Source organism: Fukomys damarensis, unplaced genomic scaffold (assembly GCF_012274545.1).
Source record: "Fukomys damarensis isolate Sample0158 unplaced genomic scaffold, DMR_v1.0_HiC HiC_scaffold_30, whole genome shotgun sequence".
NCBI classification, from domain to species: Eukaryota; Metazoa; Chordata; class Mammalia; order Rodentia; family Bathyergidae; genus Fukomys; species Fukomys damarensis.
In genome coordinates this window covers 59,703,761-59,728,955 of record NW_022900942.1, presented here as the reverse complement: position 1 = coordinate 59,728,955, position 25,195 = coordinate 59,703,761, and the positions used below count along the sequence as shown (strand labels likewise).

Genomic DNA, 25,195 nt, shown 5'->3' with positions numbered 1-25,195 from the left:
TTTGTTTGTCTGTCTGTTTGTTAGAGACAGGGTCTCACTGTGTAGTTGAGGCTGACCTGGAACTCACTGTGTAGCCCAGGCTAGTGTCAAACTCACAGCGATCCTCCTGCCTCAGCCTCTGAGTGCTGAGATTACAGGTGTGCACCACCACGCCTGGTGGCAGCAATACAATATTAACAGATCCCTTCTGTAAGAAACAGAAAAGTGATTTGAATATTTTGCTTCAACTGATTTAATATAGAGATGGAATTTGGAGCATTGAGGTGAATTCCAGAGGCTGGATATATTTGAGCAGTTTGTCTGTTTTGGTAGCAATGTCGGAGGGCAGGGAATTTTGTTAAGCGTCTTTGTTCCTCATTCAGCAGTATGCTCCCAGGTTAGATCGCGGAAAGCAATGTTGAATTGCAGAAAGCAATGGTGAACTGTGTTGATCTGCTTCTGTTGGGGCAGGCTATGGCACTTTACCCTATTTCTATGGAAATGTTGGTGACATTGTGGTGAGTCCGCTGCTGGTGAATTGCTACAAGATTCCACAGTTGGAAAACAAAGATTTGGAACAATTAGGGTTGACTGGCAGCCAACTCCTGAGTGTAGAAAACATGATCCTTCTGACGATACAGTATCTTGTGAGGCTTGGTAAGTTATCTTCCATAATCATTTGCTGATGGCTGTTTTTATTCTTTTTTGTATGGCACTGTTTCCTTTCTTTCTCATGCTCACCCGTCTGCCTGTCTGTTGTTTTCCTTCTTTCACTTCTAGCACTCTTCCCCTCTAACCCCATCCTCTACAGCTTTGCCCTTTGCTCTCCTCCGTGGCTCGGCTTCCTTCCTTGGCTCTGTTTCTTTGGGTCCTAAGAGAGATGAATTACTCCACCTAGTGTCCTTGGAGCTTCAAAGCAGCCAATGCAGGCAGAACCCCGGATGTGTCCTGGCCCCCTTCTCCTGGGGAGCCCGGCCAGGCCACCTTCCTGAAAGCTCAACTGCCATGTGGAATGCTAGCTAGCATGGCCATTGTTTTAGATGATGATTTTCCATTTTTCCAGTTACCCTTCTTACTTTGTGTGTCTGCTGCCTCTACACCCATTTTTTCCTTCTGGTACACCCCTTTGATGTAGTCCCAAGTTTTCCTTCAGGTAAGCGGTAACCATGGGCTGCCCTGCAAGGTTCTTTAGGCTTTAGGTAAGGGAGCTGCATGGGTCATGAACCCTTCGCTTTCCTTATTGCTGTTGCCCCTCAGCCTCACTGGGTCCAGCAGGTGTCCTGACAATGCTGATGTTGTTTGGCAGCATTTACATAGAAATGCCCTTTATTTTGCAAACTGCAGCAGTCCATTAATATGCAGCCTGATTATACACTCACTCCAGGAATCAAGCCACTCATTTCTTTTAGAAAAATACTTGAGATATAAAATTATACATAAATAATTTCATATGCACTCTCATGATCTACCCCCCACCCCCGTAGTGGGGATCAAACTCAAGACCTTGTGCTTGCCGGGCAGGCGCAGTGACACTGAGCTAAATCCCTGGCTCTCATGATATTTTTTTAGTGTTAAGGAAAAAACTCTGGTGCTAAATAATAAACATACTGAGATAAAACAGTGTTCAAAAACCAAAACTTTCAGCAAGCCAGATTTAGCCTTTGTAGCCTTGGGTAGCAAGGGCTAGAACTACAAGTTCCCAGACAGGCAACCTGATACGGGTTCCTCTTTGAAGTGGGCTTCTGGAACTTGCAAGATTTTCCAGGAGAACTCTCTCAGGACAAACCTAGGATTTGCTGATTGTGTTTGTTGGCAGGTAATAAAATTATAAAAAACACTTGGCTTTACAACTCATTTGGTGTTGTACCTCTAATTTGCTGCACACTGACTTTGGACTGTGGATGGTCTTCTAACCCCGAAAGTAGTTTCTCGATGCACCCAGAGTCAGTTTTTTTTTAAGTTCATAGAACAAGCCAATCAGTATATCTTTTTTATTTCTTTCTTTATTACTGGAGGTTGAATGCAGGACCTGTGCACTGAGCTACATCCCCATCTGTTTTGATGTTGTTTCCTAAGTTCCCCAAATTGGCCTCAGCCTCCTGAGCCACTGGGATTGATCACTGTATAATTTTTTTTCAACCTTGGTAACGATTTAAAAAACCAGAGTCTGAGTTAATTAAATAAACCACATAGTTAAAACAAAATGCCTTTCTTTAAGTGACTGAAAGCTCTTATCTTAGAAAATTTCAATTTAATTACAGACTTTTCTGCCTGCGGGATCAGTTCTCTCCAGGATTTTACTCCCAATCAGTTGGGACATCCAAAATGTCCAATATGAATAGCTCTTTCTTCCCCTCCTCTTTCTTTTTTTTTTTTTTTTTTTTCAAACTGGGAATTGAACCCAAGCCTTCACATTGAGTTACTTCTACAGCCCTTTATATTTTTTGTTTGTTTGTTTTTTGAGACAGGGTCTCACTATATAGTTGAGACTGACCTGGAACTCACTTTGTAGCCTAGGCTGGTCTCCTCACAGCGATCCTCCTGCCTCAGCCTCCTGAGTGCTGAGATTACAGGCGTGTGCCACCACACCCAGCCAGACCTTTATATTTTAAATTTCAAGACAAGGTTTCACTAAGTCACTGTTACCTAGGCTGAGTTTGAACTTGTGATCCCCTGTCTCCTGAAACTACGGGCATGCACCACCATGCTGGCTAGCTTTCTTTTTAATCTAAACTTTGTACATTGGAATTTCTCTATCCTTCAACCAACTATTCAGGAGTTAAAAAAAATTTTTTTTTTTTTTTGCCTTCAGGGATTTTTAGAAGCAACCAGAATAAATATAATAGATATTTTAAAAATCTAAACTTCTAGAGCCAGGGATTTAGCTCAGTGGTTCCACTGCCTGCCTTGCAAACACAAGGACCTGAGTTCGATCCCTGGTACCAAAAAAAAAAAAAAAAAAAAAAAAAAGTCTAAACTTCTAAAAGGGTGGTGATGATAGTTTTGTGGCCCAAATATGTAGAGGTAATAGAGAAGAAGAAAACCAAGATTCTTTAGAAGGAACAGGCCTTTCCACAACAGTTACTTTTAAAATTTTTTGTCTGTTATTTCCAACCTTGAAAATCCTTTGAAGTAGGTATGAAATCAACAAAGCCAAAGATGGCTAGAGGGTCTGTTAGAACCTTGTCTTCCTGTCAGACTTGCTCTATCTGAAAAGCAGTGGGAACTGACATCTGGGCTTCACTGAGTCACTGCAGATCGGTTACTGAAGGAAAAATTACTCCTGTCAGGCTTGCAAACCATGGAAAAAGGCTACTGCAGTCAGCTTGTAAAGTCTGAGGATGAGGTAGTGAGCGTGGATGAGTGGAGGGCAAAGCATTTTACTTTTTTGTTGTGTTTTGCTTTTGTTTGTTTTTTGAGACAGGGTCTCACTATGTAATTGAGACTGATCTTGAAGTCACTATGTAGCCCAGGCTGGTCTTGAACTCACAGTGATCCTCCTGCCTCAGCCTCCCGAGTGCTGGGATTACAGGCGTGCGCCACCAGGCTCGGCAGAGCATTTTACTCATAACAGAGCTCTTCCCTCCCTTAACCTGGAGTCTTCTCCCCCTATTTTTTGATCCCTAATAGTAATTCAGTCAAAACTCTTCAAAAGTGAAATTTATGATCACAGAGACTGCTGAGGATATGTTGGCTAATTCCCACAATGCCTTTATATTTGGGATTTTTTATTCTCCCTAATAGAACGTGTTGCTCAGTCCTAGTATTGTTTTGTTTTGTTTTGTTTTTTTGGTACCGGGGATCGTACTTAGGTTCTTGTGCTTGTGAGGCAGGCAGCAGAACCACTGAGCTAAATCCCTGGCGCCATTCCTGGTTTGAAATGGGCCTTAACATCACAACTACGAACCAGGCCTCTGAGCCTTCAGTTGTCAATGAGGAACAGAGAGGGAGCTGGAGTCAAGGCCACCTGCTTGGAGCTATTGTGTTCTGGTGAAAGAAAACATTAACCCCCACCTTCCTATCATGGGAAAGGACAAGTCCAGCCACTCGGAGCTCCCTAAGTATGTACCTCTACAGTGATGCCCACTGGACACGGCCGAGTGGGAATACCCAAGAGATTGGGGAAGAAACCAGCACCCTTGTCACCTCCCCTAGGTCACAGAGGGGAGGACATACGTATGAACTTGACACTAAGCATTACCGACTCCGTGCTCGTTCTGGGCAAAGATAAGAAACACGTCTATAAAGATCCCTTTCTTCTAACTCTACCTGACCCCCAACCAATTCTGGAAAAGCCATGTTCTTTAATTTATTTACTTGTGAAATGGATCATATTTTATTTAATTTCTCTTATTTTAAAAACAGTACAAAACCCCCTCATTGTCTTACTTTCCCAGAAAAGATTGGTAGGGCCCAAGAGGCCACTGAAATCCCAGTAGGAGTGACTAATCACTCAAGGTACCAGAGAGAAGTCCAGTTCCTTATTGCTGGGTTCTTTCATAAGGGGATTTTTGCCCTGGGTTTTGAAGCCAAGGCTTGGTCTCAGATCACAAATACTTCAGAGTCAGTGTCTGTTGATGGGAGCCTGGGTTTCAAATCTCAGATTCACAGAGCAAAAGAAATGATAAAATAGAAGAAGTGAATATATCTCACTGGTTTCAATTGAAAGTAAATGTAGACATCTTAATTTGTGATACTAGAATGCCACACATTGACTTGCTTATCTTGTTTTAAAGACTGGTTGAGTTCCAGGTCAGTCTCAACTACATAGTGAGACCCTGTCTCAGAAAACCAAAAAAAAAAACAAACAAAAAAAAAAACTGGTTGAGTTTCTAAAGAGAATTTTTTTTTTAATCCCCTACTGTAGGTCAATAGTATAAACTTTTCTCTACAGCTGAGGAAGAGGCCAAATGTCCCTTCCTTCCTTTCTTCTTTCTTTCTTTTTTTCTTTTGAGACACTAAGTTGCCCAGGCTGGGCTTGAACTTGTGATCCTCCTGCCTCAGCCTCTTAGACTGCTGATAGTAATACAGGTGTATACTACCACACCCAGCCCAAATACCATATGTAACAATCCAGGGCACCAAGAAATAACTAGATGATGAAAGCATTCTGTATCTGGGGAAAGTACGGGGCTAACATATAGATTGGTAGTTATAACTAATTAATAGTCATAAAGACTCTATTTTCAAAATTCAATATAAATATAACATACTGAAGTGTTTTTTAGAGTACCAGTAAATAAAATGAGAAATGACTGAGACTTTAACTTTGCACCAGTAGTTTGGCTTATTTTATTAGTCATTAACAGTGTCCCTCATGCCAGGTTATCAAGTCAAGAATCCTGCTACCTGGCTGGACATAACGGCACGTATTCAAGTCACAAGTTCAAGCCCAGCAGGGGCAGCTTAGCAACTTAGAACGAATCTCAAAATTCAAAGAAAAAAATTTTTTTATACTAGGGATCAAACTCGGGACCTTGAACGTACAAGGCAGGCAGAAAAAGGTTTTTTAAAAGGCCTAGAAATACAGCTCAGTGTGAAGCTGCAGGGTTCAGTCCGCAATACCTGCAGTGAGGGTCTCCCGGGGTAGGCAGTGGAACCGAGTGTCTCTCTCTTCGTAGATCCCCTTTTAAAGGGATCGGGAATAAAGTAAAGGAGAGCAGAAGCCTGTTTTTTTTTTTTTTTAAGACAAGAGGGAGAGAAGGAAATTTCACGATGGGAAGTGGTTAGCGGGGTTTCTGTCCTTGGGACCAGTGCAGACTGGGGGCTGGGTGGGTGTCTCCACCGGTGATTTTTTTAAAATTCTAGTTGCAATTCTCTTTGATGTAGGTCCTGATCAGATACCTCTCAGGGAAGAATTTGAGCAGATTATGCTGAAGGCCATGCAGGAATTCACTCAGCGAGAGCGAGCCCTGCAAGTGGGCGCCTCCTGCGTCCCTGTGTCACAGGGACAGCTCCCCTGGCTTGCTAGGCTGATCGCCAGTGTGTCCCCGGACTTGGTTCATGTGATTGTGACCCAGAACTCCTTGGCCGAGGGCATTTCAGAGACACTGCGGATTCTCAGTGAAATGAGACACTACCAAAGGCTCCCTGATTATGTGGTAGCAATTTGTGCGTCAAAAATCAGAGGAAATGAGTTTTGTGTGGTGGTATTGGGTGAGTTATTCTGCATTGTGTATTTAATGTATTCAATCATCTGTCTGCTCCAACCTGGCTTCTTCCTCCTAATTTTAACTGTTCTTTTCTCCCTCACATCACGCTCTCAGCTTGGCCAGAACCCCTGTCAGCTGGCTGTGGGAGCATTCTTTCAAAGCTCACTCATGTAACAGATACCCTTGACGCGTGTAATTTGTGTCTTTAAAAAGTTTTGGAAACATTACACGCCGACATGTGACAAAGCCGGTGCCACAGATGGCCGGTGCCCCGTAGTCAGAGGGCCAGAACTTAGCTCACACTTAGCTCCCCTCCTCCCTGCAGAGTCTGTTCTAGAATATTAGCCCTAAAGACTGTTTCTGAGAGTCAGTACATTACCAAGCGTGCAGGGCTCTTTTCCGCATTCTGTGCCGCTGTTCTGTGTAGCCGTCTGAACTAAATGTGCTTCTCCCCACTCTCTGCTGGATGGCGCTCAGCTTTTCCCACCAAATGAGCCACATGCTCATTCCTTGGAAACACCCGTCTGCCCATCCTTCTGCATTGTATATATTTTTAGGAAGCATCACCAGACAGTGATACATTATTTTTTTTCAGTTTCATTAATAAAAACAGTGACAGGTTTGTATTTATAATCCTAGAAAACGAGTTTATACTTTTTCACACTCTTCCCCAGTCTTTAACATATTTCTGTGTACATTTTCACAATTACAAACTTAAGTACATCATTGCTCCCTTGATCACCTAGCGTTCTATTATAAACACTTTCTGTTGTTGTCTTTGCATTTCAGATGTCATGTGACAAGATGTCCACATCTGTCATGTGATTAAATGTCTACCATGCTTGTCTCCGACTGTGGCGGTTAGAACTAACATCTGGGGAGCATTCATTCCACTGATGAGCCGTCTCTTTTCTGTTCTTCAGGTCAGCATCAGTCTCGGGCTCTGGCAGAGAGCATGCTCACCACAAGTGAGTTTTTGAAAGAAATTAGTTATGAGCTCATCACAGGAAAGGTCAGTTTCCTGGCATCACATTTCAAAACCACATCATTAGGTGAGTGCTCGCAAGACTTGGCAACGCTGCCAGCCTCTGACTGCACGACTGTCTGAGTCCAAAGCTTAGCCTGTGGAGATGAATGTAGAGTGCAAGCCTGCCAGCTGACCTTTTCCCGGGAATAGTTTATCCCCAGAATCCTGTGACTGTTACCACAGAAAGCAGGCACAGTCCGCGGGAAGACTCGTGGCCCGGGGGTCAAAGCCTCGGCTCAGCGGCCCCTTTGGTGGATGACGTGGATGCGCCTTTCTCTTTCCCTGCGTCCCAGCGTTCTCATTTGTCATGTCGAGGGAGGATTGTCCCATTCTGTCTGCTTCGGATGTTGTGGAGGTCCAGGGAGACAACAGCATGTGAAAGTTTGTCTGTTGTAGAGATGATAGCAGCAAGGATGGCCCTTGCTGTAGAGACTGCCGTAGAGATCACCAGGTGTAAACTCTGACAGGAGTTGCTGGCTGACCCACAGACCTCAGTGCAAACCCAGCCTAACTCCCACCCTGGAGAGTGTGATAAGGGGCACACAAGCATTTCCCTCTTTGTAAACTTCTCATCTCCACTTTATTTTGACACAGGCGATGACCTGGACAGGCTGCTAGAAAAAATGCAACGAAGAAGAGGCGATAGTGTGATCACCCCTTTCAATGGAGACCTCAGGGAATGTGTGTCACCTCAGGAGGCTGCTGCTATGGTTCCCACACAAAACCTGGGTAATGTTGCCTCAGCCCAAGAGGAGGAAGGCAGTCCTTGGGACAGACATTACCGAAGCTAAGTCACTCGGGGTTTGGGGGAGCCCTCAAGCTGTAGACCACAACAGGCTGCCCCTCATTGTCTGTGTCACAAATCTGGTTCAGAGGAAAACTGCCATGCCCACTGGCCTGGATCAAAGGCCTTCTTCTTAGTAAGTCTCCTAAAATTAAAACCAAAATCAAGCACTTTATCTTAAATGGCCTCTGTTCCCTGAGAAGTCCCAGGATTCTCAGTGTTTTATTTTTTACCTTAGCTCCACCAGCCATGCCCAGAAGGCCGCTGTGCTTGCTGAGAGACCTAGAATCTTGACTCCTGCTCCTTTGCTCACTGTCCGACTTGTAAAGCCCACACAGTCTCAGGGAGGGTGCGTTTTCCTGGCAGGCAGAGCAGCTATAGCAACCCATTCTCTGCCTACTGGGCCCAGCATGGGCCATGAGCCGGGTGGGAAGAGTCTGTTGTTAGACTGGATTCCTTTGGGATAAATTCCTTCCTGGTTCATTGATTGACAGGGAAAACCGGCAAGGACAGGAGAAAGAGTAGATAGGAAACAGACCCACACAGGCCAGGGCTGACAGCCATTCGGCCTGCCTTTGTGGGACTGCATCACTTATACATGAGGATCCCTCGGGCAGTAAAAGTAGCCTGGCTTTGCATCAGTTCAGTCCTTAAACGAATACAAACACAGGCCGTAAAATGTTCTGACTTCTGGATAGTATTTGATAGTAAAGTGATCAACCAGATTGTCTAAAATGTGTTTCTATTCGTTTTGAATTGTTAACAAGTACAGAATTTAAATGTTCCCTGAGTACTGACAGATCCAGTATATACTGAAGCACAGAGCCTTGGTCTCCCACTTATGAAATGTTGCTAAAGATAATTTGGTATTAACTCAAACTTCAAAGTCTGCGAAGGTAAATCCTACACATTTATGTATATGCTTAGTCCCTGTCCATCAAGCTGTGAAATGAAGGAAACGGCCGCTGTGTCAGAAGGCAGACTTGTTTTGTTTGGTTGTTTTTGTAGGAAAAAACCTGTTGGGTTTTTTTTTTTTTCAGTGCTGAGGATTGAACCCGGGGCCTTGCACATGCTAGGCTACCGTGCCACATGGAGCTGCAGCCCAGTCTTACTACTAAAATGTGCACCCCAGGGTCCTGCTAATGGTCCTTTGCCTGTCGGGAGACTGCTGTATCAGTCAGTATCCACTGTACCTGGGTGTTGCAACTACTGTCAAAAATCACCGTTTGATTTTAGAAAACGTTAATTAAAACACGTTAATTAGGCTGTTGTGATTGTGTTCCAGTCAGATGCCAACATGTGTTCCTGATTTAAAAAAAAAAAAGCATCCCTTAAGGCAGTGGGGACAAGGCTTGCAGTGGGTTGCTTGTTACCCTTGAAAGCGCTGAAAGCTCAACACCACGGCCTGCTCAGGTGTCCCTTATGTGGCCTGGCCTGCCTGTCACTGTGTGTGGACCTTGCATGCACCAGAGCTTGAGTAAAAGGCTCCTGACAGGCACGGAGTAGCTGGACACTGTTGTGTAACACGTCACATACTGAACGGCCAGCTGGCCGTGTCACCGGTCTGTGTCCCCAGATAGGCCTGGCCTCAGTGCTGGCACAGGCTGTATAACACAGTCCTGCCAGGTCACAGGTGCTGGCAGAGTCCAGTGAGTGGGAGGAAAAGTGAGGGTCGAGTCTCTGTGACCTCCGCTCTGCAGTCACCAGAAAAGAAGTTTCAGACTGTGTTGCTTGCAGTTGACTTGCTGCAGAGGAAGGGTTGTTGCGGTGCCATCTGGAAAAGCAGCCCAGCAGGATCCTAGTTACCCTGTCACCTCCTTCCTGCAGTTGGAGCAGGGCTCCGATGGCCCCCTGTGCTCAGATCCCCCAAAACTGACCGCTCTGCCCTGTTCACTGATGAGTCCCGGCTCAGCCTGAAACTGCGCTCGTATTCTCAGCCAAGTTTTCAGAAGTCGGCAAATCTGTTAAAACTCAGTAGCAGATGAGAAAACAAGTGAGAATTCTCGGTGATGGAGCACTAGTTACCATGCGTTTAAGTCCCTACATGGACAGAAGTGAATTAATCTTGTTCTTATAACTCTTTTTAATTTTAGATTTAGATACTGAAACCTTCCAAATTTATCAACCGCAGCTTACAGTTGCCAGAAAACTCTTATCCCAGGTGTGTGCCATTGCGGACAGTGGCAGCCAGAGCCTGGACCTCGGCCACTTCAGCAAAGTGGACTTCATTATCATTGTCCCGAGATCAGAGGTTCTGGTCCAGCAGACTCTGCAGCGGGTTCGACAATCAGGTAAGAGCAAACTTTCTAAGAGGACGCCAGCGGGGCCCGGCGTCAGGTCCCCTACACCTCTTACTTTTGCTTAATCCCCACGTTTAGAGGACCCTCAAAACGGTCTTCAGTAATAACAGTCATTGCTACTTCATACTGATCTATAAATCCTCCCTCGAGGTTCTCTACCATTTCCCCCCAAAGTCAAGGGTGAATGGGAGTCGGCGTGCTCCGCGGGACTAGGCCTGCCGTTCATTCACAGAGAGGAGTTTCCCAGAGGCAAGGGCAGGGTTGTGCAGAGCAGGGAGCCTGCCCCCGCCTCCCGAGCTCCCGTCTGCTCAGGTCCCACCGTGGCTTCTCAGCCGCTGAGCACATTGCCGGCACACTTCCCCTAGAAATCAGAGCCTCTCCTCCACGATGCTGAGCAAGGGAAAGGAGCCTCAGTTCAGAAACACAGTTAGGGGCTGAGGAGGCACTGTGGTGGTGCTGTGCCTGCCTGGCAAGCTCGGGGTCCTGAGTTTCATACCCTGAACCTTTAAAAAATGTAAAATTACTCCCAAACACTGTAAGAAAATAAGTAGACAGGGAAAAATACATTCGCAGAAAATTGTAAGAGGGTAGAGAACAAAAATTTTATAAGTCTGTGGTATTATCCTTCATCAAAAATAAAGTGTGCCTAGGATCACAAAAAGCCGAGTGTTGGGCCGGGGATTTAGCTCAGTGGTTCCGCCACCTGCCTCGCAAGCACAAGGACCTGAGTTCCATCCCTGAATACCAAAAAACAAAAAGCCGAGTGTAATTTAGGAAATTGGTACAGCTGAAAAATGCCAACCTGAGGAAACTAGGTTTGAAAGGGAAATCATAAATGTCATACCTTAGTTGGGAGAAACACATATATTTTAACTAGAGGAGGAATCATTTTTTGCCACCGTATTTTAGCTTCAGTATATTTGAAAATAGGTAGGAAACAAAAATCCAGACGTGCGTAACATTCCACACCAGTCATACATCGTCTCCAACTCCGTCCTCCTACAGATCACCAGGGCGTGGTGTTGCCTGAGGTGCACCACCCCCTCACGTGGGTCCGGGACAGGCTCCGGGTGTTGCATGTTCCTGGTCTGAGGACCGCACTTGGTAGCACAGCTGTGTAAAAACCTCCCCATGTTAGTTCTGGGAGCAAAATGAGCTGCCTAAAAATAGGTTTCCCCTCCCGAGTGAGCCTCCCTGCCGGCTGTGACCAGCACACGGGACGTCTCAGCCACAGCTAAGGACACCGAAATACAATCTCCTTTTTAACCTCCACGTGCCAAGGTATAAAAGCAACTTCTTGGAAATACTGACTTGAAAGTGAGAAGTGACACAGGACAAACGCCTTCTGTCACAGCGCTCCCAGAAGCCAGCATGAGTGTGAGACTCTCAGCTACCCGGACTTCTGTGCTTGCTTTCTGCCCCTCCGTTAGCAGGAATGGGTGGGCTCCCGTGGCCCCAGGCAGTCACCGGGCATCTCAGCATCTCCTGCATGGTTGCCATTTCCACACAGGGCTTCTTTTGTTAGGTGTTTTACCTGAACTTAATTTAGAAAATTGCCACCCCTCTCAAATTAGTATTTGCGGTCTGGTCTGCTGTGATCTGATATCCCAAGTCAAGCAGGCCCATCACAGCACCTGTTGGGAGGGACAGAATCATCTCAGAGCCTTTTCCTGAAATAGCCTCTCAGTAACTTGCTCTTTGACCTTGTCTAATAAATCCAGGCTCCTCAAGAAAACCTTGCACTTTTTTGGGGGGGATACCGGGGATTGAACTCGGGTCCTTGCGCTTACAAGGCAGGCCACTGAACTGCTGAGCTAAATCCCCGGCCCCCCATCAGATTTTTTTTTTTTTTGGTATCGGGGATTGAACCTTGCACTTTTGACAAATGAAGTCATACAGATCTTTCTTCCTTCCTGAAAACCTCATATTTTTCTCTTCAACCTCAAATTTTTCTGAAGCAAGTTTTTTTGTTTTTTGTTTTTTGTTTTTTTGTTTTTTTTTTTTTTTGGAGGCAGGGTCTCACTATGTAGTTGAGACTGACCTGGAACTCACTATGTAGCCCAGGCTGGTCTCAAACTCACAGTGATCCTCCTGCCTCAGCCTCCCGAGTGCTGGGATTACAGGCGTGTGCCACTACGCTTGGCTTGAAGCAAGTTTTTTTAAAGATTGTCATCCCTCAGAAAAGTCCCAGGATGTGACCTGTTACATAAGCTTAGAATCTAGAAAAAACCAGAGTCCTGGACAGATTTGGAAAAGTCAGAGGAAAGCATGTTCTTTTTTTGTTGTTGTGTTGTTCTGACAGTTAATCACATGCAGCTTTGGCATATATACAGGAATTTTTGCTGTAAAATCATCACTTTTGTGTACTGAAAATAGCTTTCTAGGCTAAGGATGTAGCTCAGTGGCAGAGCACCTGCCTAGCAAGTGCCAGGCCTGGGTTCAATCCCCAGCTCTAAAAAAGGGGGAAAAAAAGAGATAAAATAATTATTCATTTTTGTCACAAAAAAACATAACTATGATATTACCTTGAAAAATAAAAGTAGGAAGACAAACATTTGTGGGCTCCACGGTAGTGTGTTTGGCCTGCCAGAGGCCCCAAGTTGAACCCTTGAAATCCCACCACTCAAGAAAACCACTGTGAAAGTTCTGTTGTTAACAAATGGCTTTCTACCTAGCACAACTCCTTTCTTCCCTGCCTATGATAAGCAACATACTTTTTATTTTTTCATTTTTTGGCATTACTACAGATTGTACCCAGGGTCTTCACACAGAACTACATCCCTGCCCCTTTTGTATTCAGAGACAAGATCGCACCAAGTTGCTAATTTGCCCAGGTTGGCCTCAGACTCTCGATCTTCTGCCGCAGCCTCCCAGAGTGTTAACATTACAGGTGTGCACTGCCAGGCCTGGCTGTGAGCAACATTCTTAATGAATGTATTGTATTCCACAGTATGACTACACCCAAATTTATTTGTCTTGCTATTTAAATGTCTTTGCATTCTTAGACCACATACCAATTGATAGAAAAGAAAAACCTATACACATGTTAAGGTGTAAAGAGATATTGTCCAGGGCAGAATAAGTTGTTTGTGGGAGATTATTCATTACAATACCTCCTAAATATCATAACTATTGGAAAGAGTTGCCAAGAAATCACCTTGATGGGTTTCCGCATCCTCTATCTTAATTAAGGAGAGCTTGTCTTCTTTGGGGTCCCAGTGGGAGGTCCCTGGAAGGCAGGGACCATTTCTTTCATCCCATGAAAGGCTGCCTTCACCCTAGAGCCTTGTTTGCTGCCTCTCTTGGGCCTGGTACAGCAGGCGCTCAGCTGGGGTTTAGGGAGGGCCTCTGGGAAGGGAGAAAAGGGGTAGGGGCAGAGGGAGAAATAATGTCCATGATCTCTGCTTCCTGCCTTTATTTGCCTCCTCCGTTAAAGAAACCATTTCAGCAGCCAGCAAAGCAGGGAGAAGCCCCCAGAGCAGAAAGGGCACATCCTTGGGACTGAAAGTAGAGATGAAGAAAAAACCAGGACGTTCTTGCTGACCCAGCACTAAAGCCAAGCATTTGGTACTACAGCTCACATCCAGTTAATAAAAGGAGAGAAAGGAGGGAGGGGAAACAATATCACAGAAGGGATTTGAGGGGAAAAAGGAAGGAAATGTTCTAAACATTCTTACTGTTGCCAGAAGTAGACTTGTAACTGCTGGACTGATCAGTGGAGAAAAGGAACTTTTCTCTTGAGACAGGGTCTCTCTCTGTAGTTCAGGCTGGTCCTTTCTTTTAAGACAAAAGATGGTGCTGGGGATTTAGCTCAGCGCTTCTGGCGACTGCCTCGCAAGCTCAAGGACCTGAGTTCGATCCCCAGTACCAAAAAAAAAAAAAAAAAAGAAAGACAAAAGATGTTAATGTATGAATTGTTTTTTCTACACTAAAACTATAGTGTTCAGGTTTAATTGCAGGATTGGCACTTTGTGATAAACAAGTTGGTTAGGGTTGCAGTTGGGCCCTTGTCTCTAAAAAGTTCATCATCACTGGTCTAGAGTAATGCTTAAACATAGAAGGGGACGGGGAAGTGGGAAGGGGAAAAGCCTGTCTTCACAGGAGAGTGCAGTTAATATTGACTAGGATTACAAAATTCCTATTGATAATTACTGCTAAAGTAATCACTGTTTTCTGCAAGGATCATCAGTGGATATTAAAACCACGGGGTAAAATGTCACTGGAGAACAAATATTTACGTGGTCTCTAAATACCATTATTACATGGGTTTACAATTGCAAAGAGAGGCCAGGGGTGTAGCTCAGTTCTACAGTGCGTAGTACGCATCAGGTGCTGCAAGAAAGTGAAAGTACAAAGAGAAAATGTCTTTACTATGGAGAGACAGTACCTTACCCAGCAGTCAAGCACTTAGTATCTCCGGTTCCAGGCCAAAGGGAAGTACATGGTGTCTCCCATGAGGTATCATGGCCAAAACATTTATATGAGTCTGATGACAAGGAAGATCACAAACAAATCCAAATGGTATGAAAGCCAGATGTGATGACACTCACCTGTAATCTCAGCCTTGGGAAGCTCAGCAGGAGGATCTCCATGAGTTTGAGGCCATCTTGGGCTAAATAATGAATTCAAAGCCAGCTTGAACTCCACAGCAAGACCCAGTAAAAAAAAAAAAAAAAAAATCCAAATGGTTAAAAGCTTAACTTTTAAAACCAGCAATGTCAAGAAAGATCAGGAAAAAAAAAGGAAGAAAAGGAGGAAAAGAGAGGAATGGAAGGAAGAAAATGGAAGAAAGATGGAGAAAAAAGAAAGAAGGAAGAAAGGAAAGGACAGTACAGGTGCTCGGTTGTTTGAAGTAGAAGAATAAAGAGACGTGGCAGCTAAATGTAATGCTTGGCTCTATTATATTTTTATTAACAAAAATTTATATCGTGGTGTACAGGATATTTTTATTTAAGTATATACATTGTGGAATGGCTAAATCAAGCTAATTAACATATCCATTGCCTCGCTTACATTTTTGTGGTGAGAATAAAATGTACCCTTAGCAATTCTCATATATATAAATACATTGTTATTAACCATAATCCCCATGTTGTACAACAAAACTCCTGAATTTATTATTATGATATAAAATTGAAATTTTGTGTTCTCTAACCAGCATCTCCCTAATTTTCTCAGGGCCCCTAGCACCTGGTTAATTCTCAACTGGATCCTCAAACTAAAAAGAAGAAATAAAAAACAGCTTTGAGACAATTGCTGACACACAAATATCATGTATTAAACGTTATTATTGTTGTTAGTTCAGTTTATTAGATGTAATAATGATACTGCATTTACATAGCAGAATGTCTTTGTTCCAATGAAACACATATTGAAAGACATTGGGAGGAAATATTAGGATATATGTTACTTATTTCCAAACTATTTTGCAATAACAACAGTAAGTACAAAATAATAAAAGGTAGTAATAGTAAAAGTAAGAAAATAAAAATAGTAAGAGTAGTAGTAAAAAAGTAAAAAATAGTAATGAGTTCATTCATGTAACTGAAGGATATACACAAATTTATTGCCCTGGTCTTTCAGTTCCTGTAGCATTCAAAATAGAAAGTAAGGAGAAAATAGTTGCTGTTCATCGATGACAGAAGTTTTAAATTATCAAATAGATCAGATTTGTAAGAACCACAGTATAAAAACATTACAACAGGATAAAGACCCAACACCCCCCAGAATGAAGAATGGAGACTTCCACACCCCTCCTGTCCTCAAGTCCCCCTTTCCAAAGCAGCCTTTGTCCTGAATGTGTTCCTGTTTATCATTCTCCTTTGCTTTCTAGTTTTGCCACAGCAGCCCAACTCCTAAACATTATTTAATTTCACATACTTCAAGACCTTTTGTAAATAGAACCAGTAGTGTTCTTTGATTTGCTTGAAACCCAAGTTTGTATCCCTGAAATCAATTCTGCTATTGTGTACAGCTGTAATTATTCATTTCAGTGCCTTTTTTTTTTTTTTTTTTTGGTACTAGACATCGCACTCAGGGCCTTGTGCTTGCGAGGCATGTGTGGTGCCACTGAGCTGTATCCCCAGCCCTCATTTCACTGCTTTTTAAAAATATTCTGCTTATCAATATGCCACATATTTTTGAAAAATTCTGAGTGCTAGACATTTGAGTTGTTTCTAGATTTTTACTCTTTCAAATTGTGCTGTACATGTGTAAAAGTGTTTCTCTAGGAATAGAATTGTTAATGCATGGTTATATCCATTTTCTCCATTACTGAACAGTATTAATTTTTTCCGAACTTATTGTATTTATGCTTCCATCAATAATGTATATGCTTCAGTTGCAGATATGTGATATGATTGTGCTTCTTTTAAATCTTATTTAAAAAATAATTTTAAACATACATAAAAGTCACAAAAAAGGTACAGGGATCCAAGAATGAAATTGAGAAAATAATTCCATTTTATTATCAGAAAGAATAAATACTTAGGAATAAATTTAACAAAAGAATTGAAAGCTTATATATTGAAACTATAAATCTGTGTTGAAATAAACTGAAGAAGACCTGAATAAATGAAAAGACATCTGTGCTCATTATCTGGAAGACTTACTAATATTTTTATGATACAGTGTTCCCAAAAGTGAACAGTAAATTCATTGCATCCAGTCCCTACCAAAATCCTAGCTGGTTTCTTTGTAGAAATGGAGCAGTTAGTCCTAAAATTCATGTGAAAATTCAAAATACCTGTAACACCTAACGTTCAAAAGAAAATAGTAGGGGCCTGGGATTTGGCTCAGCGGTACCACCGCCTGCCCTGTAAGCTCAAGGCCCTGAGTTCCATTCCCTGTACCACATAAAGAAAAAAAAAAGAGAGAGAAAATAGTAAGGGAAATGCACTGGCATAATCGAAATAGAATTGAAAGTTCAGAAATAAACCTTCTCTTTTATGGTCAAGGCAGTTAAATGGGGAAATAATAGTCTTGTAAACAAATAGTTCTGGAACAACTGGAAAAGTTTGACTCCTACTTCACATACAAAGAACAACTCAAGACAGATCAAAAGCCTAAATGTAAGAAGAAAGCCTATAAAGTTCTTAGAAGACAAGCATAAATCTCCATGGCTTTTTTTTGGTACCAGGGATCAAATTCGGGTCCCTGTGCTTGCAAAGCAGGTGCCCGAACCACTGAGCTAAATCCCCGGCCCACCATGACTTTAATTATTAATGATTTCTTAGATATGATACCAAAAACACAAACTTTAACAAATAAACTGAACATCAAATATAAAAATATGTATGCCTCAAAAGACACCATCAAGAAAGTAAAAAGATGACCCAACAGAATGGGAGAGACTACTTGAAAGTCATATATGTTGTGTTAACACACTAGACGATAAGGTGGATAAGAACACAGATACCCCAGTTAGGACGTAGGTGAAGATCTGAGTGGCAGGTCCCCTAGGATGTTCGAATGGCTGATCAGTGTGGAAAAAGAGTCTCAGCCTGGGGAGCCAGAGACGTAGCTCAGTGGGTCTGCGCCTGCCTGGCAAGCCCAAGGTCCTGAGTTCGATTCCCAGTACTGAAAAAAAAAAAGCCTCAGCATCATTAGCTATGGAGAAATGGGAATCAAAAGCACAATGAGATACTGTTGCATAACCTTCTGGGGTGGCTGCAATAAAAAGACGGTTAAGCATAACTGTCAAATACTGCTGGGGGTGTGTGAAATGTCACGGCCACTTCAGCACACACTGATAGCTGTTCGGATGGTCAGACATGGACCCAGTAATTCTACTCCTCAGTATGAAGTGAGAGACAGTGAAAATATGTCCAGACACTAACGTTCCAAGCAGTATTATTCTTTTTTCTTTCTTTCGTTTGAATTTTTTGGTTGTTTGTTTCTTTTGAGACTGGTTCTCATTGGGTAGTACAGGCTAGTCTCAAACTAATGGCGGTCCTCCTGCCTCGGCCTCCTGCATGCCAAGATTACAGGCGTGCACCACTATGCCCGGCTATTCTAGCAGTTGTTTTGTTTTCTTTTGTTTTTGTACCAGAGATCAAACTTGGGACCTCGCACTTGCAAGGCAGGAGGTGGCACCACTGAGCCAAATCCCCGGCCCGAGCATAATATTCTTTATAGTCAAAAAGTGAATGGCTCAAATCCAGCAAGCCATTAAATAATAAATAGATAATCAAATGTGGGATGTCTATACAAGGGAATATTACTAATAAAAAGTATTAATGTACAGTACAATGTGAGTGAAATGTAAAAATGTTATTTCAAGGAGAAGGAGCTAATCACACAAGATTGCATATCGGTAACCATACAAGATGGCACATTATATGATTCTACTTCTGTGACATTTCCAAAATAAGTGAATCTGTGGAGCCAGAAGGTGATTGATGATTTCCAACAGGGGTGAAGGGGCAGGGGAGGTGAGAGGTATAGGTGGTGGGCTTCCTTTGGAAGGGATGAAAATGTTCTGTTTGTTACGGTGATCGCCGACCAACTTGTGACTGTATTAAAAGTCATTAAACGTCACTATAAATTAGTGAGTTATATGTGAGTAACTATCTGTCTCGGTAAATCTGCTGAGAGCAACAGTGAGTTCATTAAACCCTTCGCCCAGCTGCTTCTCACAAGTAACAGCCACAGTAGAATTACCAGGGCGGAAAGTCAGTGTGGGCACTGACTGCAGTTCTGTTACCTGAAGGCCACGCCCCTCTCCCTTCATGTCCCAGAACAACACGCTACTCCAGTGTTGTCTTCTGCCTCCCCCAATCTGTGACATTCCTTCAGTCTTTCCTCGTTCTTCAAAACCTTATGTGAATACAGTGGACCCTTGACTTACCAACTCATTTCCTTCCCAAGGTCTGGCGGTAACTCGAGCTGGTCAGTGAAGGCTCAGGATCCTCTGCACAGCCTTCGGAGTCTCTCTCCTGTACCCAGGCAGATCTCAGTGTCCTAACCCCACACAGGAAATGTTCCTACCAGGGCTCTTTAAGGGTTAAATCTGCATCTGAGACCCTCTGGAAGCACAGGCAGCTGGCGTTTGGGTCATAACTCAAGACTGATTCTAAGTTAAAGCTAAAATTCCAGTCATAACCCAAGTAGTTCGTACATCAGGCCGGTTGTAACTCCAGGGTCCACTGCACCAGTGAATTGTTCTCTGTGACACCTCTCAATTTGGGAACAGCTGATTGTTTTGTGCAAGAAAACCACAAAAAATGATGCGGTGTTTTCAGTGCATCTTGCCGTGGAGGACACTGTCAACTTTATTTTTGGTGATGTTTACCTGATCACTTAATTAAGCTGTGTCTACCAGTTTTCTCCATTGTAAAGTTACTATTTTCCTCTTTGTAAGGGATAAAATATTTTGTGGAAATGCCTTGAGACTGTGCTAATATTCTGTTTCTCATCAAACTTTCAGCCATCAATTTTACATTTCATGTGCCCTCAATTTATAGAGATATTTACGTAATTGGCGACTTTGTATTTCTGACATTTTCTGTCCATTTACTAGTAGGAGTTTATTAACTGAAATCAGTAAGGAAAGGCTGACTTATATATTTTTATTGGCGTGGTTTATGGGTATTTATTTTATGGGTTATTTCCAATACCATCACAATTGTTTTGTTGCTCAAATTTTCCCCCTTTGGCTTTTGGAAGTGCTTTGAGGCTATTTTGTTTTTAATTGAGAATTAAGGCCTTTACGATAAGCTGCACCCCAGGACTGAGTGTTTAATGCTGCTGGGTGTCAGTGTCTCTGGAGCTTAGATTGACCTCGTGTGCACGTGTCTGCAAGTCTTCACTTTTATACTTTAAAATGGGTTCACACAGAGACTTCCAAGTCCAGAATTACCCCACAAGGTTCATTTTCGTCTTTCCCCTGATTTGTGACTCACTCCACTGACAGAAACCTGCTTCTCATTACCCATGAGTGATTCCCTTCATGGATGTACTGTTTTAGCAATTTGCGATTGCTGACTCGTACTCCATGAGAACCAATTTGTTAGCTACTGCTACACACAGTCCTTTTTGTCTCTAACTTTATGGTATCCACAGAACACCATCTGTTTTGCTTAGGTTCGTTCCTTTAATCCTCGCCCCAGTAGTGTGGTCTGTTTTGGATCCACCCTGGGTTGATTTTGTTTGCTTCTTTCTTTCTATGCTTCAGAGCTACCCACACTGATGCATTCAGAAATCTTCCAGATCTTCCCCGACCTTCTCAATTCCCAGGCTTTTTTTTTTTTTCTTTTTTTTTGTACCAGGGATCAGTCTTCTCAGGACCTTACACTTGTGAGGTAGGTGGTGAAACAACTGAGCTAAATCCCCGGCCCTCCATCCTCCCTTTCTTTCTGCCCCTTCTCACCCTTAATCCTATCATCTCTCTGTAACTAATCTTTTTAGTTTCTGGATTATTTTTCCTGTGTTTCTTTTGTAGAAATGACATACATATGTATTTTTTCATCCATTTCTTTCTTACAGTTTTGTCTTAAAATTTTTCTTAATTTTGTACGTTTCCATTTCACTGTGGTTTTAATTTTTTATTTTCTTTATATTCATTTTTCTCCCCTGGTACAGGAATCAAAGTCAGGACCTTGCACTTGCTGGGCAGGTGCTGTGCCACCAAGCCAAATCCCCAGCCCTTACTTTCTTTTTTCAAAATTAGGTTGGATACCTTTTCTTATTTATTTGGGTTTATTGGTCATTTGGTTTTCTTCTTTCAAGAAACTTGTCTTACTCATTTTCTTTTGGATTTGTAGGGCAAACTTTAAAAATCTTTTCAGTTACATTTGCTACAAATTTGTTACTTTGGGTTTTTTTGTTTTTGTTTTTGTTTTTTGTACAAGGGATTGAACTCGTTTCCTTGAGCTTGCAAGGCAGGCCTCCGAACTGCTGAGCTAAATCCCGGCCCTGTTACTTTGTATTTAGATTTGAAGTAGAAGTCCTTAAATCAATCATTTGCTCTTTGGTGCTTAAGAAATAATGTAGGCAATTATATAATTAATTTCCTAAAAGTTTTAGAGTTTTGTCTTTTACATTTAAGTTTTTAAGGCACATGAAACATTTTGTATATCAAGTAGTATATAATTAAATATTAATAATAAATCATTATAACTTTTCCCCCTGGATTACAGTTCTCACACTGTGTATTGAAGAACTCATCCTTCTGCCCCATCTTCCGTGCAGCTCTATTGCAGATCAAGTTTCTGGAGGTTTGGAGCTTGTACCGGTTTCCAGCCCTGAGCCCAGACCACTCTATTTTACTAATACAGCTCTAATTGTTTTTAATCCTCCCCGCCTTTTTTCTTCATGACCGTCTTGACTCTTGGTCCTTTGCCCTGCCATGAAAATACTAAAAGCAAGTTTTTAATGTTTAAAAAAATAACAATTTGTACTTGGTTCTGAGTTTCTGAATAAATTTGAGGAAAGTTTAAATTTTAGCTATATTTTATGATGTAGTTTTATTTGGTCTTCTTTAACATCATTCATACTTTCATAATTTTCTCCACAAAGGTCTTATATAGCTTTTGTAAGATTCATTCCCATATATTTAATTTTTATGGTGTTTTTATTTTAGTTTGGTTTTGGTTTCTTCGTTTTGTTCATGCTGGGGATTGACCCCAGGGTTTTGCGTGTGTTAGGAAAGTACAATCACTGAGCTACATCCCAGCTGTTTTAAAGATATTTCTTGTATGCCACTGTGTATAGAATTGCAGGTAACTTTTGTGAAGTGTCTGTGAGGGGAAGAGATTAAACCCAGGCCCTTACTGCTGGGCATGCTCTACAATGGGATGAACCCAGCCCCTTGGCAATTGAAACCCACCAACTTCACTAAATTCTTACTAATTTAATTGGCTTATCCATGGATTATTTTTTGTTTTCTACACAAATAGTACTAGTAAACAATGATAGTTTTGTTGTCTGCCTTACAGCTCTAAGTGAAAAATATCAGGCCAGACTGTTCAAAAATGTGAACCAGGGAGCACAATATTCATAGACAACACACAGGAAGGAAAGCACAAAAGCATAAAGCAGTGACTTAATTTTAAGTTAAAGATTTATGGATACATTTTTCCTGTTTTAAATATATCTCTGTACTTCCCAGTTTTTCCAAGATCACTTTCATAACCAGGAAACAAAATTTAAAAATAAAAGCAAATCAGTTGGCAACGTAGCCCAGCAGTACAGCACCTGCCTGCTTGATTCCTGGTACTAAATAAATAAATAAATAAATAAATGCAAGTCTAAACACAATTTAAAGGTAAGGATGATCTACTAAAAACACTCCGAAATGAAGCAGGTGCCTTTCACAAGCCTGCTGTCCCCCTACCTGGCTGTGTAGTTACGGACTAACGTCCTGTGTGGTATCCAAGAAAGACTCTTTGATTCCCAGAGTTTGTCCTTTGCGGACATGTGTGGAGTTGAACTGTCAAAGTCATACTATGCTTCTTTAATTCATTTGTTCTGAAATGCAGTCAACTCTTAATTATCCATGAAGTATATTTTTCCTACGTTATTTATGATCTTTTCATATCAGAGTGCCTTAACCCACCCTGCTATTTCCTAAAATCTAAGTCTCAGCCGGTTACACACTGCTGTTTTACAAATGAGACAAAACAATTTCTGAGTAAAGACTCCTAATGAAAAATACTTAAAAGCAAAATTACCTTTCTGTCCACACTTTCTGGTATAATTTTTCACATGGCAAAACATTGGTCTCATTTTCTCTTATACCACATTAGTATTACAGCTTCTACATGCTAATTGCATGTAGTTGTTAATTGAGCTGCTGTTATTTTAAAATAAAAGTGAAGTCATAATTCATAAAGGTCTCTTCATTTCAGAGAACAATTTGGTGTTTTAATTATCACAACAGCTTCATGAACCTAGAACTGTTTCACAGTTTCTAACATTTTGGGAATACCATAATTGTGGGTAATTTTCACTTTGCTCGTTTGGTACATAACCCTAACATCCATCGCGGTGTCCCATGCTCTAGATCCTGTTATCACTGTATAAAAACAAGTACAACAGGGGCTGGGGTCACAGCTCAGCAGTAGAGCACTTTCCTAGCAGTGCACTCCCCAGCTCTGAAAGGAAAAAGTACAACCACCTTAAAAAAGAAAAAGAAAATCTGTGGAGACCTCATATTGTTTTCCTTATATTTATTTTGTTGTTAAAATTTGGGGTGAGGAACTATGCATTAGTATTAATTTGCTTGCTGTTTACCAGTGTGGCCCATCTAGCACTTTACATAGAGAGAGAGCTTAACTAAAGGGAGGACCTTACACGTTCGACTGCTTTCTTCGCCTATCAGAATGTTCCTTGATCTTTGTGTCAGGCGGGTGGGCTGTTCTAACCAAAAGGAAATCTGGCGTTTCCTTCTCAAAATCATACTGCAGAGTGTGAAAAAGGAAAGGCAGCCCTGGGCCCTCGGGTCCATTCAGTGTCAGCACCAGTGAGCCCACGTGTGCGTGGAGCGTGAGGAGACAAACGTATTTCCTCCCGGCAGGTGTCCTTGTCGACTTGGGTCTGGAAGACACGGGGACGGCTCACCAGAGAGCAGAGAAGTACGTGGTCCGGCTGGACAGTGAGATCCAGAGCAAGTTCGAAGTCTTCATGAGGAGAGTGAAGCAGAACCCGTACACCCTGTTTGTGCTGGTCCACGACAACTCCCATGTGGAGCTAACGAGGTGACTGTGCTCTTCTCTAGCAGTAACCGCAGGAGGACAGTTCCTAAGGTGCCCAGGAGATGGGCCGGGGTCCCTAACTCTTGGTGTTTTCCTACTGTGACAACGGAGTCCTCCTCACTCCCCACTGTCTCAACAGATTTAATGTTGGTTTTATTTTAGACTATACAGAACTTAGAAACACTTATTTAGAAGCCATTCTTAAGAGCATTGTGGGAGCCAGGAGGGGTGGCACACAGGAGAATCATGAAGAATTCAAGGCCAACTTGGGCTACATAGTGACATAGGGAGACCCCGTGTCAAAAACCCCAAAACAAAAAAGAATGTTGTGGGCTGAGGATTTAGCTCAGTGGCACCTTGCATGTCTTGAAAATTCAAGGTTCTGAGTTCAATCTCCGGTACCAAAAAAAAAAAAACAAAAAACCATTGTAAACCAGGTGTGGTGGCGCACTCCTGCTGTAATCCCAGCGTTTGTGAAGCTGAGGCAGGAGGTGATTTCAAGGCCAGCCTGGGCTACGTAGTGAGCTCAAAGGTTGCCTGAACTACAGAGCGAGACCCTGTCTCAAAAAGAAAGGGAAAGCATGTGGACTTGGTTGCTTCGTACAGGGCGCGAAGTAAGGTGGGGTGGAAATGCTTACAGAGGGAGAAGCGCTTTCTTGTGAGGACTCCTCCCTGCTTTCTTCTCCTTCCTCCTGCATTTCCACCTTGCCTTTGCCTTTCTCTTTTCCCTTGCAAAGAAATGCTGCTGTCACAATCCAGGAGCCCCAAAACCTTCCTTGCTTTCTGGACTAAGCAGTGGGTGTCATGTTCTCGGGTGGCCTGTGTGTCTGGAGGGTACTACCTGCTCCGCTTCCGAGTCACTGCGGAGTGTGGTGGAGGGGCTTAGTTCCCATGGATGGAGCAGGGAGGAGGAGGGCTGGGATGGTGGCCGGGGCGGAGCAGTTGCCTGGCAGAGGGCTGCACAGAACTGTCCTCGGCCTCTGCGGGGAGGGAGGGAAGTCTGGGACATCTGAGCACTCTCCGATCTCTTCTCCAAGAGACACTGAGGTAAGTCCACAGTCTGGAAGCTGTCGGTCTGTGGTAGAGAAGTCAGAATTGCAAAACACTAGGGTTTTTTCTGGAGTTCAGATGCCAGAGTGTGCTTGAAATGCTGTAGTTTCAAATCTAGAGCCATATTGGTGCCCATAAGATCCAGTATCACTGTTGGGTTTAGAAGCAAGGAAAAAAGGAAGAAGAGGTGGAGAGAAAGGAAAGAAAGG

The 25,195-nt window shown here is 42.7% G+C and overlaps 1 protein-coding gene across 1 annotated transcript in view; it reads left to right on the top strand.

The window, feature by feature from the left end:
* The window catches only part of Greb1l (GREB1 like retinoic acid receptor coactivator), a 124,270-nt gene that overhangs the window by 70,947 nt on the left and 28,128 nt on the right, over nucleotides 1–25,195 (top strand). The window contains exons 11-16 of the mRNA XM_033757414.1: nucleotides 451–636; nucleotides 5,809–6,135; nucleotides 7,055–7,183; nucleotides 7,753–7,887; nucleotides 10,036–10,233; nucleotides 23,759–23,939. Of these exons, the coding sequence (XP_033613305.1) occupies nucleotides 451–636; nucleotides 5,809–6,135; nucleotides 7,055–7,183; nucleotides 7,753–7,887; nucleotides 10,036–10,233; nucleotides 23,759–23,939 (1,156 nt within the window). The remainder of the gene's footprint in view (nucleotides 1–450; nucleotides 637–5,808; nucleotides 6,136–7,054; nucleotides 7,184–7,752; nucleotides 7,888–10,035; nucleotides 10,234–23,758; nucleotides 23,940–25,195) is intronic.